Below are 20,243 nucleotides of genomic sequence, written 5' to 3'. Positions count from 1 at the left end.
AGGTGCACAATTAGACCGTAAAAAACTTCAGGCCTCATTCACCAACCATTCTTAATAAGAAATGTCTTCTTAAACCACACTTACATCGTTTTTACAGAGACTCTCACACTCACCAGTGTTTTCTTATCTGGGATTCGTTCTTAGGTGAGAACAGAATCTACACACTCAAGAGCTCAAAGGTGAGAACAGTTCTGAGGTTTAAGAGCACGTCATGAATCTGACGTAGACTTTTTCTTAGGACCTTTCTCAAGAACAAATTTAAGAAGAAACTTAGCAAGATTTTGTTGAATGAGGTCCTGTTTTGTATCTTTGACCTTGTTTACATCTGGTCCTTTAATGTGATTTGTCTCTGAACTGTGACAGTAGGTAATCAAATGTATCTCCTGCTAATCAGATTCGAATCCGACTGTTATGTGGTGTGTGATACGCAAGTACAACAGCCAATCGCCTGTGTTGTTTCTCATTTTCACTTGTATAACAGTAACTAAAATAAAGGATCCTCCTGAAGTGGTTTGAGCGATCAGATTTGAATCATGTAGAGATATAATCCTGATACACTACCAGGTGTGAATGCACCCATTTAACACAGATTCAAATCTAATCACTCAAACCACTTCAGGAGGAGACGCATTTCAGCCAGATGTTATACAACATCAGCGGAGCACTATCAGAGTAAAGGGCACTGTACTATAAGGTGAAAGCAATGTAAGAGCCTGTTTACACCTAGATGTTTATGTGGATAATTTCTATCCAGATATAATCCTGCTAACTGTAGAACAGGTGTAAACGGGCTCTTATATTGCTTGCACCTTACAGTACCATGCCCTTTTCTCTGACAGTGCTCCAGGTGAGGTAGACTGAGAACATAATCTCAGGGAAAAGCACTTTGAGGTTAAGTGCTGTGCTCTAGGGCACTGCAGCAGCGATCAGCGGACTGCGATCAAGCCAGCAATGCCCCAGGTTCTCTAATCAGTATGAACCACTGTGTGACCCACCATCATACTCAAAATCTCTCTACCTGGGGATGTCTCCGTAGACGGTAACTCCGAATCGAACTCCCTCGGGTCCAATCACACTGTTCTGGAAGGATCTAATGATTTCAGAGATGAACTCTTTAATCTGCCGGAAACTGGAAGGACCCACTGACCATGACTCGTCTACCAAGAACACGACGTCTGCAGGCATGGCGGTCCGGCACTCTGCAAGTGAAGAAACAAAACAATGCCTTAGCACAGAGAAGGCCATGAGCTCCTTGTGCAGAGAGCCAGAAGCTCTGCTACTGGTGATATTGGTAGACGTTGACAGCCTGAAAGACACTGGATTTTAACCTTGGTGAAATAATGTTTTAAACCAGTAATTGGGTTATAGTGACCTACATGTGTGACCTTCTGTGTGACCCTAGCATAACTCAATAATTAAACATCATTTTATAGCTTGGCTTATAAATAAGCCCTTCAAATTAAACAGGCTGTTTTTGTTACTGTGTCTCTAAGACCAACATATGTAAATGAGCTCTGTTCTGATTGGCTGCCCTGTATTATGCCCTGTATTAACACTTCTTATAACATCAGTGTGAATGGACAGGGCTAAATTTCAGAAGGCTGAATAGGTGGACAGATTCAAGTGTATTTGTTTTTGAGACATCACAAAAACAACGAATTCTAAATGGGCTGATTGTGCAGCTTAGTTTCCATATATGGATTGTATGGACTGGAGTGAATGACTTTGAAACTTTGTTTGAACAATGTTTACACGCTACATCAAAGTCTTATTTCAAAAAGGGGAGCACAACTTGGTTTTCCAAGACATGGGCCCTTTAACTCCTTAAAACCCCAGGCTTATTACATACTGAGGCTTATTATTCAGTAACTACAGGGACTTCAGTGCAAACTGGCTGAGATATTCTTAGGTTATAGAAAGGTGGAATAAAACATTGGGCATGCTGGTGGGCCATTTTAATGTCAGAAATGCCCTTTGCCTTAAGGACTACACCAGAGAATTTTCAGAAATCTTCTACATTTATTATTAACAAACATGGCATGTAAAATATAGTATGAATTGAATTAACTCTACTAAACTCTTAAAGCGGAATTCCAATCATTTTTGCATAATTAAATCATAAAGCTGTAAACAAAGTCATTCAGAGTGGTTTAGTGTGAAAACATACCGAGTCAGAATTGTTCACAATGGTGGTGATAGGAACCAGATGTCCACCTCTAAAAGCTCCATCACAGAACATTACTATATGAAGTGGTTATGAATATGTTTTGACCTAAAATGTATTCTTAACATCCATTCATGCAGAGCAGAACAGTCCCCAAAGAAAACGATATTTTTTACATATAAAACCTCAGAAGACTGGTGTAGGTTCACTGATGGTTTTAGACGAAAAATAAAATGTCTATATTTGTGTTGTAGTCATGGCGACCCCTGGTTCCTGTCACCACCACTGTAAAGAAATCTGAGTCTCTACAATCAGCCATTTAACACCAAACCACTGTGAATTAATCTGTTTATATCTCAGTGATTGAATTACACAGTTATACATTTTGAATTCGCCTTGACACAGAAGATAAAACGAAATGAGCGGTATTCTTCCAAGTTACCACTAGATGGCAGCGTGGCCTCAAGAAAAAATGTGGCCCTCCTGAATTTGATCTGCATACCTGTCTGGTGGTCAAATAATGCTGTAGCCCACTTTTTAATGGCTTGCCATAACATGAGTATAGCACAGACCACTGGAGGGAAATAACACACAGGCACATTGTTTTTTGTGCCTCAGAAGTCAGAAGTCATCAGTGTGTGCATGTGAAAGCATATGATTCACTGTCACAGTCTCCCTTTGTAACTTTTCCCTCTGCTCCCCTGCTGACACTGTACAGGCCTTCAGACAGATCTATGCTCTGCTTTGTGATCTGCTTTTGATTACTGTAGCTCTAGCTGGGCATAAGGGAACCGCAGGCACATTATTCAGCTCAGGCTCTGTGAGCAAGACCCCCTATGTTCTTGAGACGTCCAGCATTGGGCTTTTAGGCCTTTTTTTAGAAAGGCGGTTAGATCTTCCTCCCACATACTGCACTGACCAGATGTTTTAAGTAGTCAAAGTAGGAGTCAAACGCATTTAAACAGATCTTGCCAGTTCCAGTCAGGGAATAAAGCACCAAATGATCAAATGCTAATAAAGTAAATGAACCTACAAATCAAAAGAAACTGGATACAAACTTTATCCTGGCCTTTGCACATTGTTTCCTATTATTATTTCGCAATACATTGCACATACAGTGGCCACAAAATGTACTTAGGCATTTTAAAAAAGACGCTGCTGGGGCAGTTGTGGGCAGGGTTAGGGAACCGGAAGGTTGCCAGTTTGTTCCCCTGAACTGACAGTACATGACTGAGGTGTCCTTGAGCAAGACACCTATCCCCCAACTGCTCCCTGGGTGCTGTGGATAAGGCTGCCCACTGCACCTGGCAAGTGTGCTCACTGCCCCTAGTGTGTATGGGGTGCATGGATGGATAAAAACACAGAGGTGAAATTTCCCCGTCGTGGGACTAATAAGGGTCACTTAATCTTCTGGCACGATATCAGACTGATAGTCGACTCTCTGTCTGGAGAAAGCCTGGAGAAGAGCTCTAACCAGACTGCACTAACTGGTGCGGTAAAACACTGAGGTGTTGCTGAGCTGGTGGGTATTGATGGTATCATGAACTCAGAAGTGTTTAAAGGCATTCTGGATGCATACCTGCATAAATCTGCAAAGAAACTGCTCAATCCGTAACGATCCGGAAACTACAGTCTTTGATTGGTCTGTTTAAAATACAAACCCAATTCCATTTTGGGAAAGCCGGTCAAACACAATAAAAACAGAAAGCAGTGATTTACAAATCTACTGTAAACGATATTCGAACAAAAACAATAGAAAGAAATGATTTATTGTAATGTAATGATTTTTCTTTTTTTTTAGCTTCAGTTAGTTCAGATACGTTTTTCATTCATCAAGGCACAAACAATGTACATTTTCAAAGAAATAACAGTGGATTTAAGGTCTAAATTGTACAATCAAGACTAAAGATACATATTTGTATCTTTTCATAACCTAATGTATTAAAGCAGAACAATAAAGTAAAAAGCCTAGAGCCCAGACAGGGTGTGGAGTAAACACAACTTAAAAAATATATAACTGTAAAGAAATAAGGGATAAAGCCAGAGTGACAATTCAGTACCTTTTTTCAGAGTGTAACAAGATTTGGGAGTATACTGATAAACTAAAGTTAAATAAACACATTTTGTTGCTGAATACACAAATGCAAGTTAAGTGTTAACTTATGCACAGTGGAAGTCATGTGTCAACAACATCCAGAAACACCACCAACTTCTCTGGGCTTGAGCTCACCTGAAATGATGGAAATAATGAACATTGTGTTCTTTGGGCCAAAGAGGAAAAAGACCATCTAGATCGTTACCAGCATAAAGTTTAAAAGCCAGGATCTGTCATGGTATGGGGGGGTATCATTGGATACCATGGTATCATTGGGGCAGTCATGAGCTGGAGGTTAGGGAACCAGCCCTGTGACCGGCCCTGTTAACTGGTTCAATCCACTGACAGTCCATGACTGAAGTGCCCTTGAGCAAGGCACCTAACCTCCAATCGCTCCGCGGATGCCGTGGATAGGGCTGCCCACCGCTCCGGGCAAGTGTGCTCACTGCCCCCTAGTGTGTGTGTTCACTAGTGTGCATGGGTTAAATGCGAAGGTCTATTTCCAAAGTGTGCAAACACAGTTGGCTTAATGGTTCTAAATTCTAATTGGATAATTTGGCCCATCTGTGAACGCACCTTGGATTAACCCCTTGAATGGCCATGTCCCACCATTGGACCCAAAGTTTCATTACACAATTCTTTAACCTAAAAACAGCTCGGCCGGTTTGCATTGAAGTCCCTGTAGTCACTAAATAATAAGGCTTAGTATAAAATAAGCTTTTAAGCTTATAAGATTTTAAGGTTTCAGAACAGTGTGGAACACCGCGTTACCAATTAAACCTGCGGGAACAACAGCATGGCTGGTATGTGGCATGTGGCTAAATAGCTAGACTGTCTGGCTATCAAGTCTTCCCTTGTCAACTCATTTGATTTACCATCAGATATAGCAGAAAAAAAAATTAATTAAGGATTTAAAGGAAGCCATAGGTTAAAAACCAGATACATTCTAATAGGCAATGTCCACTGCAGCGTTTTGTGAATGGACAGCCTACTGTTGAACACATCCGCCCAGCATCTACCCTTTAAGTGATACTTACCGGGGAAATTCCACCGCCGCATTTATCCCATCCATGAAGTGAAACACCACATACACACTAGTGAATACACACACACACTAGGGGGCAGTGAGCACACTTGCCCAGAGCAGTGGGCAGCCCTATCCACAGCACCTGGGGAGCAGTTGGGGGTTAGGTGTCTTGCTCAAGGACACCTCAGTCATGGACTGTCGGCACTGGGGATCAAACCGGCAACCTTCCGGTTACAGGGCCGGTTCCCTAACCTCCAGCCCACGACTGCCCCCAAATGTACTGCCTTTCCATTCATATCAGGAGGAGGAGAGTGGTGGTTTAAACCCATGATGTGAGCACAAAATACCAATGAGCTTCAGACTGAACTGGAACCTGGTCACAGCCTGGGACAGCCTAATTACTGTTTGCTAGCTACCAATGGAAGTACATTATGTAAGTATCTAATGGGGAATGCACACTGTTATCCTTAAAATACATAATCATATTTACATCTCCTACGGTACAGAAACAGTGCTGCTCATTTGTTTTCATCTCATCAGCATGGATCGCTATTTGATGAGGCGTGCTGTTTGGACAAAGTAGGCTTCAGCTTCTAGCCTCGTATCCCTTTAGCAGCAGTGGGCTGCTGAGAGATCATGTTATTTATGTATTGCTCCTTATCCATAGCGAAGGGTCAGTTCAGATAAACAATGAGAATTTTCACAGCGTTTGACTGGATGACAGGTTCTGGACTGATGATGTGACCTCTTTGAAGTGTGATGGTATTTATTTTGAACCACACATTGCAAATCTTGCAGGACTGAAGCTGGTCACTGTGTGCTGCTGTGTGAGTTACTGCAGTGCTGAAAATGAACCAACACCCAAATAGTACCTGCTCTGTGAGGGTCCAGGGGGTCCTGACCACTGAAGAACAGAGTAACAGAGTGTCAGAGAAACAGATGGACTACAGTCTGTAACTGTAGAACTACAGAGTGCAGCTATACAGTAAGAGGAGCTGATAAAGTGGACAATGAGCGGAAAAACAAGGATTTGGTCATAATCTTATTCCTGATCGGTGAAACTAGCCTATTTTATTTTAAGTGTTGTATGACAAAATGTGTAATAAAGTATAAATATGGTAGCATTAAATTATTAAATTTATGTTTATGGGCCTAGCATTAGCTTTCATGTGCCGCAGAAAATTTGCCGGGGGCAGCTTAGTTATGTTTTGCTTACACAACAGCGGGCACCGGCCCTGAACACAGTGAACCTATTGCATTGTTAAGTATGGCCGAAATGTCCACATACTATTTGGGGCCAGTGGATCTTAATGTTCCTTCACACGTGAATGTGTAAGTTGATGTCTTCTGCACTCTTTCTTGCTTGTGCACTGATGTCTTCGAACTGTGTATCTATGTGCCCTCATTCTGTGTATATAACATCCCATGTTGCACCAAAATTCACCCCTGAGCATCAATAAAGTACATCCATCATCCAGCCATCCATCCATCTATAATGAAAGCACCCTCATCTTCTGCCCACCTCTAAAACTGTTAACAAGCAAGCCATCAACGCATCACTTGCTGCCATGGAACAGCTGGATATTATGCTTTATAACGGCTCCGTCCAATTCAAACATACACTGAGCTGCCAGTTTATTAGATACACCCACACTATATACCTGCACTCCCTGGCCAATTTATCAGAAACATCTTTTGTAAATGAAAATAGTTAACACATCCTTTACAGAGCACACACATTTTAAAGCATAGTCAGTTTATTTACTGAATCTAACATATTGGAAAGAAATAAAACAAAATGCAGACTGTGTAAAAGTTATGGCAAGTTTTAGATGTTATTTTTTATTTTCCTGATATGTTCAGTTCTAAAACAACTGTATAACTCAATGACTAGAAGGTTTGCACTAAAATCCGCAAAAAAATGATCCTTTATGTGTGTTGTCTGTTCTGGACTTGCCGAGTGATGGTGAACTTTAGTTGCGTGAAACCTACATGGAACTAAATTGCACTTGAGTTGCATAATGTAAAGTTTCCAGCAACTCACTTGAAACTCAGCCGCAATAGCTTCAAGTGTCTCAAGTCATGGTCCTCAGAGAAATTGTTGTGCTTCTAGGACAGGATTTAAATGATGATTTCATTCATTGAAGGGAAGGTGCTGTTCAACCCTTCCTGGCCCTATGTTAAAAAAAGTAGTTGCCCCCTTGGCTACTAAATTAGCCTGATTCTATTGGGTTCAATTTCATTTACTGCCAGACCTGTTGAATCTACACATTAATAAATAGAACTTGTCTGGCAATGTGAAGCAGCTGGAATGTCTCAAAAAGCAGCACATGATGCCCCGTTCTAAAGAGATTCAAATACAGATGCAAAACAAAGTCATTGAAATCTATCAGTCTGGAAAGGATTACAGTCTGGAAAGGATTACAGAGCTCAAGCACAGTTGGGTTATGCGGCAGGACAATGATCCGAAGCACGCAAGCAAGTCCACTTTTGAATTGTTTGAAAGAAACAAAATTAAGGTTTTGTAGTGCCAAGTCACTGTTAAGCCAAGTTAAAGTGACTTAGATCTCATTGAGATGCTGTGGCAAGACTTCAAATGGGGAGTTTATGCTCCGAAACCCTCCAATGTTGCCAAATTAAAACAATTCTGCAAAGAAGAATTGGCTGGAATTCTTCAACAGTGATGTGAATGGCTCACTGCAAGTTATCACAAACGTTTAATAGCAGTTGTTACTGCCGAGGGTGGCCATGGACCATGATGTTTGCAGATGACATTGTAATCTGTGGTGAGAGTAGAGAGCAGGTGGAAGAGAATCTGGAGAGGTGGAGGTTTGCACTGGAGAGGAGAGGAATGAAGGTCAGAGACAAGACGGAATACATGTGTGTGAATGAGAGGGAGGCAGGTGGAAAGGTGAAGATGCAAGGAGTAGAGGTCGTAAAGATGGATGACTTCAAATATCTTGGGTCAACCTTCCAGAGCAATGGACAGTGTAGAAAAGAGGTGAAGAAGAGGGTGCAGGCAGGATGGAGTGGGTGGAGATGGGTGTCAGGGCTGATCTGTGACAGAAGGATATCAGCAAGAGTGAAAGGGAAGGTCTACAAGACAGCAGTGCGTCCTGCTATGATGTTTGGTTTGGAGACTGTGGCTCTGTCTAAAAGACAGGAGGCTGAGCTGGAGGTGGCGGAGATGAAGATGCTGAGATTTTCATTGGGAGTGACAAGGATGGACAAGATTAGAAATGAGCAGATCAGAGGGACGGTGAAGGTGGAGCAGTTTGGAGATAAAGCCAGAGAGGCCAGGTTGAGATGGTTTGGACATGTGTTGAGGAGGAATAGTGGAGATATTGGGCAAAGAATGTTGGAAATGGAGCTGCTGGGTAGAAGGAGAAGAGGTAGACCTCAGAGAAGGTTTATGGATGTAGTGAAGGTGGACATGGAGATGGTTGGTGTGAAAGTAGAGGCTGCAGTGGATAGGGCAAGAGGGAGGCAGATGATCCGCTGTGGCGACCCCAAAAGCGAGCAGCCGAAAGAAGAAGAAGAAGAAGAAGAAGAAGAAGAAGAAGACTGCCGAGGGTGGCACGACTAGTTATTAGGTTTAGGGGAAACTAGTTTTTTCAGATGCGTGAAATTGTCATTTAAAAGCTGCATTTTGTGTTTACTCAGGTCTTTATCTTGTATTAAAAGTAGTTGGATTATATAAAACATAAATGTGACAATTGCAAAAACAGAAAAAATACTTTTCACAGAACTGTAGATTTAGAAAAACAATAATAAATTAGAGGGAGAGGGGGAGATGATAAAAATACTGCAAATATGACGTTATAATTAATGTTATACAGTGTAGCAAGAAATATGAGCTGCTAACTTGGCTAAACAGTGGAGGATTTGTGCAATTTTGTTTTTGCGTAACTGTCTTTTCTTTTTCTTTTTTTCTCCCCAGTTTAGTCGTTTCCAACTCCACCCGCCAGTTAGGACCCCCCCAATCCCACAATACTCTCAGCCCTAGGAGGGTGAAGGCAGCACAGGCTTCCTCTGAGACCTGCCAACCAGCCACCGCTTCTTTTCGAGCTGCCGCTCACACAACGTCACAGGACAGCCGAACGCGCTCGGAGGAAAGCGCCAACCGCCAGACCTGTTACGTCAGCTAACAGACGTCTGCGCTGACTGGCATTGCATTGAGTGATGGGGAGAAGGTGGGCCATCCTAGAGAGAGAGAGAGCGAGGCCAATGGTGCTCCCTTGGACTCCCGGCTACGGACGGCTGCAGCACCACCAGGGATCGAACTCGCGATCTCCTGATGACGGGGCCAACGCCACTCAGGAGCCTGTGTTTGTGTGACGGTCAAGTGGCATGTAAGTTATATTGCAGGCAACATAACATGCAACTAAACTTCATTGTGTAAAGCCAGCCTCACATCTCAAGATTAAAAAGTAACTGAACGTAGCTTTGCTTTTAACATTTGTGCCTGGGCCGCTATATTCAGTGGTCAAGTTACAGTACATCATCACAAAGTACAAAACCCTGAATCTCCAAATAGGGAACTTTACAGCAGATGGAAAAAGCAACCTTAACTTTAAATGGAAGTTAATGGAACAATATTTTATTCTAAGTCATTTTGGACTATTTCAATTGATCCATTCATCCTAACATTTTGCCCCAATGCCCAGGACAATTGGTGTTTTCAAACCACGTGAATAAATGAAAAAGGACAGATGTGGAGATCCATTGTTCTGTTCCGACAGTGACGATACGTATCCCTTTAGCTGTCGTAAAGGGAGCTGTTCTGGTCAACAGCTTATGTGGCACCATCGCCAAGAATGAGATTATAGACAACAATAGCAGACGCTGAAAAGGTTTTATACTTCACACGCCCACATTAAAAGGGCAAAAGCAGAACTGCGTATTTACAGTATTTCTACACGTCCGCCTCTCCCACAGCACAAATCCTCATTTCCGCTGCTTTTGAAATGTACAGTACATTAAACACGCTATTGTCTATTTTTCTCGAGGAGAGGCAGCACATCTATTCTCAACTCTGGCATTTACAATAGGTAAGCAGTTGCCAAAGACATTATTTCTCAGGCTCAGTAAATTCTGCTGATGTAATATCTGCGCTTTGAGCTGTGTGTGCAGCACTTTTGCAGATAGAGGAAACTTCAGAGGACATTAACTTGAAGAATGTGCTCTGGTGTGTATCTCAAAAACGCACCAAATATGATGATCTACTGAACACATGCTGGCTGCAGGAAACACTGTTGACCCAGACACGTCCAGCCGGAGGCCAAGCTGAGGAGAGACGAAGTGGAAAAACGGCTCAAGCACACAGATGTTCTCTGTTTCTGTCTGTCTGAGCAGACAGGTGAGAAGCATATGCACTGTATCATGACTAGACAAGATGATTCAGGAGAATCATCTCGAAGCTGCACTTAAACCTGCGCTATAAAGCATTCCTTAGAACGATGCAGAACCACTCTGGTTCCTGTATAAACCTTAGAGTTGAACATCTAGATGACCCCCAAGACATTTGGGATAACATTCTATGGACTGAGGAGTCAAAGTTGGAACTTTTTGGAATACATGGTTCCCGTTAGATCTGCCGTAAAGCTAACACCGCAACCACAATAAGGACATCATTTAAACAGTAAAACATGGTGTTGGTAGTGCGATGGTCTGGGGCTGCTTTGCTTCTGCAGAACCTGAAGAATTATCTAGAAGCTACATTTGCGTTATAAAGCATGCTTTAAAACAATGCAAAGGCAGAACCACTTCGGTTCCTTAAGAGAAGAGTTCATCTCTCTTTAAAGAACCCTTTTTGTGCTGTGTGGGATGTGTGAGTGCTGAGCGCCTTTAAAGGGCAAATTTTAATTTAAAAAAAAAAAAATAAAAGTAATAAAGTAAAAAAGTAAAAATAAGCTGTTAAATCCATTATTTTTGTGATGTCACAAAAACCAACACATTTACATATATTGTCCTATTCAGCCTGTCGCTGTTTAGCTCCGCCTACTCACACTGAAGTTGTAAGGAGTGTTTCAGCCCAGAAAACTTTTTGAATGAGGCACAATAGAGGACACCCAATAAGAACAGAGGGAATTCACATACCATCGCTATCAGAACAAAAACCCTTCTATCTCTAAAAGAGACATTAAACATTACAGGAGAAGGAAAAACATTCTTAATTTTGAATATAATGTGTATAATATGTAATAAGATTTTATTTAAGTCATTCTGGGACATCTTTATTGGATTATTTATCAAGTTTTTGATAGTTAGTCTTTTTGAAATCTGTGTAGATGATTTTGATGATTAATTATTATGTAAAAAAAAAAGGGGGGGTTGTTCTCACATCAACAATATAACAGTCTTAAAGCAACGGTGACAAAAACAGGCCTTTTAATCCTAACTGATAAATAGAAGTTGGAAACATTTTTGGCCCATGAAAAAACCCACACAGCTCCCACAAGGCGACCTAAAAAGCAATTAAATACAACAGAAGGAAAACAAAGGATGTAGCCCCTTAAAGCACCTACAGTTCGTACGTTTAACCATTCAGACCATCCGTCCTCTCCCTCCATCAGCACGGTCCAAAGTTAACCTAGACACATCGTTTCCTTAAAACTGCAGAGAGAACACCTCTGCTGCCTCGATCCCTGCGCCTGTCGACCCCTCGTGCTCTCGAGCGCAGGCAGATTTAGGGGATTAGCACTGACACCTGCGGCTTTGAGGGGCGACAACAGAATAATACGGTGGTGACGGGCGAAGACAGACTCTTCATCCCACATAACACAACAAACAGATCACCTGTCTCTTCAGCTCAGCATCACAGCCGCCACCGCCATGAAGGCGACGAAAGGTAAAGTCCTCAGAATGTACAGCGACATGTACGACTCAGTACATCAAACTGCAGCGGTGTTTACTGTCAGAGACGACTAGAGTTTAATAAAGCGAGATTTATATGCATACAGTTCCCTCACAATTCAACAGTAGCTGAACACAGCATTGATGAAACGTTTACAGATCTATGCAATAGTCTCGGCATCTATGCAGATTGTTTAAAGCCATATATCTTGACATAAAGTGTTTTGTTGCCAGTAAAAACACCATAAACACTGCAAAAAATGCTGTCTTGTCAAGTGAAATTGTCTTAAATCAAGACGATATATCTGATTTTGCCCCATTTCGAAATGGTTGTGCTTATTACAGGATTATCCAGCTAATTTCTCGATAGTATTCACCTATTTCAGGTAATTTTGTTAAATAAAATTATGCCTCTATGCCGGCAGATCATTTTGCTGGACTAAGGTCATTTCTTACAACAAGCACTATTATCTTCCAATACAGTGAGACAATTTTACTTAACAAAATCACCCAAAACAAGTAAAAATGTCTAGAAATAAAGTAAATAATATTAAACTAAGTTTGCAACAATCTACAATCAACTGGACAAATAGATTTATTGACTATACTTAACATAACTGTACTTGACAATATAAAGCAGTGAATCATTAGAATAGATGCAAATAATTTCTCACTTTGAAACGGTATTCGATTTCTTGTGAGCTGGACTGAAGAACGAAGTTTGGTCCATTTCTCCTGGACGCCTCCAGCCATCACATTCATTTATTAAATTTCCTCACCAGAACACCTGATTTCATTCAGTAAAGTACTGATTGGCCAAACCAGCTGTTGGATGAACACTACAGATAATTCTGGTTTCAAGGAGTTTGGAAATGGTTAAATGAACACAATGACACACCTAAAATCTCTACTTACTGTATTAATGTTATTTCTATTTATTGTAATATCAGTGTTACTCTGATCAAGCAAATGCTTACAGACCAGTTCAACAACCTTTTCACCTGTTTCTCAGGTGTCGAAAACTTCTGCATAATATTGTACGTCTGAGGCAAAATGTTATTTATGCCAAGCAAAGGACAAGAGCTGTCTTGTGTGAGGACAAGAGCTGTCTTGTGTGAGGACAAGAGCTGTCTTGTGTGAGGACAAGAGCTGTCTTGTGCAAAAAGTAATGAGGCACCGAAATGAAAATTCTTGACCGAAACTAAAATGTAGGAAACTGAAAATGATATTCATGATGATAAATGATACATATTAAAACTCAAAGTTTTGAAAATGTATTACTTGGTTTCCCAAAAGCATCTTAAGTTGAAAACCAAGCTGCTTTAATGTTCGTCATTCAGAGAAGAAACAGCTGTGAACCCACACCAGCAGGATCTACCAAATGCACATGTTGCAGTATAAGTTTACAGTAAGTCTGCAGTAAAAGTTTATTACCAACTACTTTTTTCAGCTAAAACTTTTGACCTTTTTTGTCAGATAAGTGAAATTTTGCTGCATTTCTACAGAAAAGGATATACATGTATGTGTATATATGAGCATTTAGACTTCTACATAAAGTCGTTAAGCCCTTGAAATGAACTGTGCCAGACAGTTTGATGCATCGAGCTGGAGCGGGTCTTACTATCAGAGACGACTAAAGCTTTATAAAGGATTTAGTCTTTTGGAAAAATGTAATTAGATCCATTTATATCCAGGGGACTAATTTGCTTTACAACGCCTTGCCGAGAAAATCTGTGACATATGTTTAAGGCCAAAACGTTCTCAAAGCTATCATAAAACAAGGTCTCGGAACATCTACAACCATATCATGCTATAACTTTCTGTGAGGGAGCTTTTAGAGGAGGACGTCTGGTTCCTATCACCACCACTGAACAATTCTGACCGTTTAAGTTTCTCTAGAAAGGAGAGTTTCACACCAAACCACTTTGAATAACTTTTTAAATATCCGAATTAGTGGAATTCCCATTTGAGGCTAGTCAAGGACTAAATCTACACTGTCTCCACTGAAATTCCTTCTTCATTTGGCTGCCTTTATAAACAGGAGCTCAAAGGTTACATTCTCTTAGGTGTATTATGTTGTCAATCATCTCACTTTCAGGGGTTTTTGGAGTAGAACTGTAAAATTAGCTTCAGGGCCTGATGGCTTCTTTCCATCTGTCCTCGTCAATGCAATGCATTCACTTCTCACATGCTTGAATAACATGCATGCACAAGCAGGCACAAACATCAAAGTGCTCATGAGCTCTTGAGGACACAAGGTGCATGTCCAGCCTGCACATTCTGCCTTGTCAGACTGACACTAGGCAGTAAGAATACACATGATTTACAGTAGAGGATGGATTCAGCTGGAAGGCACACAGATGGCCATGTGAAAGAATCTGCTGAGTGTAGAAGGCAGAGAACTTTCCATTCCAGCACTAACTGCATAGATCAGGTGCACAGACAGACAGACAGACAGACAGACATATGGGCAAGATTTAGGGGAAGCAAGACTTATTACACAAAGCCTTTATCTGTCGTCTGACTTACAGGTCAGGAGTTCTAAGTAGTTCATAACTCATATGCAGTTTATTTAATTCTAGTGACTATACTCAATACAGCTTCATGCAAAAGCTTGATCATCCCTTATTAAATTAGACATTTTACTGATATTCTAAGTGAACATAAGTCGTTTACAGACTTAACCTACATCTGCACATTTTAATGAACTCAAAGTACAGTAATGGCACACTGTAAACTGTATATTTTCCAATATGTCAAACAAAAGAATGGAAATTCAGCACTAGAATTGGCTGAAAACTACACGTATTCCCTGAAGAATAAATGTGTTAACTTATGTTTTAGCCAGAAAATCAACAAAAAATGTACAGGCATGTGCAAAAGTTTGAACACCCTGTCAAACAACAATATGAATACAACGTTATTGTGGTAGCCCAGTGACAACTAAACATTCTGCATGATTAATACAAAAGTTTCAACACCCCACGTCAAATTACATGTTTTGTTAATTCGCTAAGTGAAAATAAGTGAACACATCCTCTACAGAGAACACACTTCTGTAGATTTTAATGAATTCGGTAAATACTGTGTGTTTCCCAATATGTTATCAAATGAATGGAAGTTGTGCTCTACTACTTTGTTCATAGGACTTACTGCAAGTACAACCAACCAACTACAACATGTGCAAAAAGCATCAGCAACAACAGCATTTCTACTGGACTAGAAAACAGGAGCAGTTTCAGCTTCGCTCCACTGGCTGCCTCTCTTTTAGAATCAACTATAAACATTTACCACTAGTTTTTAAATCTCTGAGTGGTTTAGCGTCTTCATCATCTAGTGCTACTTCTCCCTATTCCACATATAAAACTCAGAGCAGAGGGGCAGCGTTTTGTTTTTAATGCATCAAAGATCTGGAGCATGTTACCAATAAACATCCATCAGGCTCCATCAGTGTTCGTGAAAACGGTCAAAACATATTTCTTTACTTTAACGTTTGACAAGCTTTTTTATTGTTTTCTTTGTTTTTACCTGAATATTAATAACACCTTCCTGTTAGTTAGGTATTTTTGGTTAGTTGCATTTTTATTGTATATAAAAAAATATATTAATACTTTTATTTTGTGCTTTTTAATTGTAATTATTAATATATCCATTTTTTTGCTATTTATTGTTTATTTTAGTTTTGATTTTTGATGTCCTTTTTTCTCTTCTTCCTCTCTTATTGTGAAGCACTTTGAGATTCATTTTTAATGTATGAAAGCTGCTACACACACACCTACCTACACCTACACACACACACTCCTGCACACACTCCCACACACACACACACACCTACACACACTCCTACACACACACACCCACACACCTATACACACACACACTCCTACATACACACACACACACACACACCTATATACACCTACACACACACACACACTCCTACATATACACACACACACCTATACACACCTACACACACACACACTCCTACATATACACACACACACACCTACACATACCTACACACACACACACTTTCTAAGCCGTTTATCTTTCTGGGTCATGTGAGTGAGCTGGAGCTTATCCTAGCGGTCAATAGACATAAGGCAGGACAGGTTGGACAGGTTGCCAGACTATCGCAGAGCAGGTGCTATATAAATAAACATTCTTCTTCTTACTATTATTATTATTATCCCTTTTCAAATGACATGTTCTATTGATTTCCTAAGTGAAAACAAATTAAAACATTCTCTACAGTGAACACACCCACAAATGGCATGTTTTTCTTCTATTTGGAGCGCACACTTTCTATTCATTTGCTGAGATTTATATATTCGAGGAAAAAAAAACATAAAACGTGCTTTTACACATGCCACACGTTCCGATTTGTTTTCTTCCCGTAAGTTAAATCCAGCAAATACACAGTGATTGTGTATTAAAACGTGCAGGAAATCAACAAAAACGCCATTTGACCAGGGGCGCCCAAACTGAGCGTGTTCAGTAAACACGCATGAATCAGACTCGTACCTTCAGCATGTGAAGACGCACTGTGACAGGAGAGAGGAAGGGACAGGAGCAAGATCCACACACGGCAATGATCCATGCTCTCTCTCGCTCTCTCTCCTCTCCTCCCGCTCTTATCTCTCCTCCAGCAGCTCCTCTTTTCTGGCCTGATATTCTGTGACGGGGCTCAGCTTCGCTTTATTCAGCTGTGACTCTTGCGCTCCTTTATCAGACAAAGAGAGAGAGAGAGAGAGAGAGAGAGAGAGAGAGGGAGAGAGAGATCAATATCACAATACTATACACAGAGAAAACTGTCGAATAAAGTTCTCAATCTGGTGCATAACTTTTTCACTGTAATCTGAGTCAATTATGGATGCGGCGTTTTTATCGTGTAGCATGTTTATCCTCCCTGGGCTTGGCAATGCATCTGTGGTGAGTGCCGGTCAAGATATGAGAACCATATAGAAGCAGTACTACACATCTAATAGCTCAAACTCTCACACTTAAAAAGTGCTAAACGTGTGCATGGCAGCATGGGAATAAGCAAGCAACATTATTATTTTTCCTTTCATGCCAGGAAAACCAGGAAAACACAGGAAAACCATGGATATTATCAGAGGCAAATGTGACAGTGATGGATCTACTGATGTGCATTTGCAATGCTACCAATGAGATTCAACACATCCGTGCTCAGTTTACTGTGTTCTCATAGGACACAGATGAAAAGAGGAAGACAGAGTTCTAGCTCTGCCTTCTGGCCCAAATAAAGCCTCTTATGTGCATTTTCTCTGTTGTCTTGGATGCTGCACATACTGTCATAACGCCTTGGCAAACATAAACCTTTGAAAAGCAAACATGGGTTGTCCAACTATGGAATACCTAAAGATAATAATAATGTGTTTCAGTGACCACAGCAAAGTCTTCGACTATGTGAAATTATACAAAAGGTTCTGTTCAGGTTCTTTTTGTTTATGAAGGTACAAACAGAGTAAATGTAGCTCAAAAAGTCCAGCAGTGGTTTTAAGGTCTGATTGTGAAGCTTAAATCAGTTTTTCCAGGTGAAAAGTTGGTATTTGTACCTTTTCATAACTGAATGATTTAAAACAGAGCAGTAGAATAAAAGCCTGGAGGTGAGGCGAGGCGGGGTGTGTGGAGTCAGTGCAGCTTAGAACAGATCATTTCAGTGGATTATGGTTCAGTTATGTTCCCTGACTAAAGGTACTGAGATGGACCCTTGAGGGTTCCACCCCAGTGGTAAGAGGGGGACTGTTTAGTAATTTTAATTCTGAGAGCGCAGAATGTCCTCAGGAGCATCTTCTCAGTCTAATGAGGGACACCTACACTGATCAACAAGCCAAGAAAATGGACCAACAGACTGGTTCCACATTGGCAATGGATCTAGACAAGGCTGCAAACTACCACCATGCATGCTCAACCTACAAGCAGAACATAATCGGAGAAGCAGGACTCTGGAAAAATGATAGAGGATGCAGAATTTGTGGAAGAAGCATCTATATCCTTCAATATGTACATGATACAAGACTCACAGCGGAAAATCCAGAAGAGCTGAAGTCTGAAGATCTGAATCTACTGACTGCATGTGTGTTGAAAGAGAACTCAGTTCTAAACTTGACTGAGTGAAGGACATGTTTCAGAGGATGTATGTGAATTATCTACTACTGACACCTGTGTAATGTTGATTTTGCATTTGAGAACTAAACATCGAGACAGACCTTCTTTTTGAGCCTGCACTCTCAGGAATAAAGGTCCTAAGCTGTCACTGGGGTGGTCATCTCAGTGCCTTCAGTCAGGGAACATAACTGAACCCTAATCCACTGAAATGATCTGTTCTAAGCTGTACTGACTCCACACACCCCGCCTCGCCTCCAGGCTTTTATTCTACTGCTCTGTTTTAAACCATTCAGTTATGAAAAGGAACAAATACCAACTTTTCACCTGGAGAAGCTGATTTAAGCTTCACAATCAGACCTTAAAGCCACTGTAGAACCTTTGAGGGAACATTTACATTGTTTGCCCCAATGTACCTGCACAGAACCTGTGTGTGTTAGACGTAAAGGTGTATAACGTGGCCCGAAAAACATCCCGACCCGACGCCCCTACCTTTTCAATGATTATATAGAGCTAGACAGGTTGATTTGCATAACATATTTTAGCCAGTTTTCCTTTTTTCCTGTCTTAGTAATGCAACTTCTTTCAGTTTTAACAAAAAATCTTACATTGTGCAGCTTTAAGTCTGACCTTAATACATCGTATAAGACGTAACATTAAGTGTCAGCTGCCCACAACACACAGAGAAAGGCCCTTGGATAAAGATGATAACCGGGTGGCATTAAATGAAACTTTACTGCTATGGAGAAGTAGAAATTATAAGTCCTACCAATGGACCATGGTAGGTATCAGTTTAGCCCATAAAAAACCCAGGCTAACATACTAAGGCTTCCTATTCAGTAACTAAAGGAACTTCAGTGTGAACTGGCTGAGCTATTCTTAGATTATAGAAGTGTGTAATAAAACTTTGGGCCTGGCTATTTAAGGGGCCAGTTCCTCTTATTAGTAATAGTTTTATTATTGATATAAAACTTCTATTTTTGGTGCATCTATTCAGTATTCAGTGCATCTAATTCAAAGTAAGCACAACCTCTGGGAGTATAATTAGGGAAAATGATGAGTCATGATCTGTTTGTGCTTCTCTTGTCTTGAAGGCATTGAATTCTACAATCTCAGGATGGTGGGTGATGGGCCTTCAGGCCGTATGCTAATACAAACTTGCTGACTGTAGATTCTGTGGACAAAGAACCTGTCTGTCATGGAAACCGTGGCCATCAGTCTCACCATGGCGCTATGGAAATCTCTAGTTTAAAGATTGAAATACATTCATTTAAAACACACGTAAAGCTTGCAACAGTCTGCACCAAGAAACCGGAATGTAAATGTTTCATCAGGTATTTAACAGAGTCTCATCATTGTGTATTAAATATGAAAAGCTTTTCTACTGAATTGGACAGCCTTAATACATAATTAGGATTTTGACAAGCTCTGTCTTGGACTTCTACGCCACACATATACAAAGTAACTGAAAGAGTTTGCTTCCATTCACTGGTTTCCAGCTCACAGATGGAGCAGGAAATTGCTGCGTCTGGTTAAAGCCCCAATCAGAAGCTGCAAGTAGGCCAGAACTGGTGCTGCAGTAACACAACACAGCTACGGGGGTTCCAATTTCTAAATCATACAATGTCCTTTACATGCACAACATCAGTCATTAGTAAAGTCAGAGCCAGATCTGTAGCAGCAGTGGTGCTGTCCTGGCGTTCCTCGACTTTAATAGTCTTATTCACTGCTTTCCAGAGCGCAGATGGTGCAGAAAGCTGCTGGAGAGCTCTGGGGCTCCACATCCACATACCAGCGACTGTCAGTCCTGCCCCTGCATGTTAATCCTCATATCCTTATACAGCAGGGATTGAGGATCTGATTGTGAACACGAAGTTGTGATGTTGCTTCACTCTCCCAACTGTCAGAATTTCTGCTCTGGTGTGAAACGGTTCCTTCCTAGGGAAACTTACAGACTCAGATTTCTTTAC

The 20,243-nt window shown here is 40.9% G+C and overlaps 1 protein-coding gene across 1 annotated transcript in view; it reads right to left on the bottom strand.

The window, feature by feature from the left end:
* The window catches only part of col7a1l (collagen type VII alpha 1-like), a 114,753-nt gene extending 97,958 nt beyond the window's left edge, over window positions 1–16,795 (bottom strand). Inside the window, exons 1-2 of the mRNA XM_037540289.1 lie at window positions 16,669–16,795; window positions 1,019–1,199 (exon numbers count right to left, since the gene is read on the bottom strand). Of these exons, the coding sequence (XP_037396186.1) occupies window positions 1,019–1,199; window positions 16,669–16,744 (257 nt within the window). The 5' untranslated portion in view covers window positions 16,745–16,795. The remainder of the gene's footprint in view (window positions 1–1,018; window positions 1,200–16,668) is intronic.
* Between the last annotated feature and the right edge of the window lie 3,448 nt (window positions 16,796–20,243).

The sequence above is a fragment of the Pygocentrus nattereri genome, chromosome 1 (genome assembly GCF_015220715.1).
Source record: "Pygocentrus nattereri isolate fPygNat1 chromosome 1, fPygNat1.pri, whole genome shotgun sequence".
NCBI classification, from domain to species: domain Eukaryota; kingdom Metazoa; phylum Chordata; class Actinopteri; order Characiformes; family Serrasalmidae; genus Pygocentrus; species Pygocentrus nattereri.
Note: the sequence above shows the minus strand (reverse complement) of the source record. Positions and strands in the feature narration are given on the sequence as shown.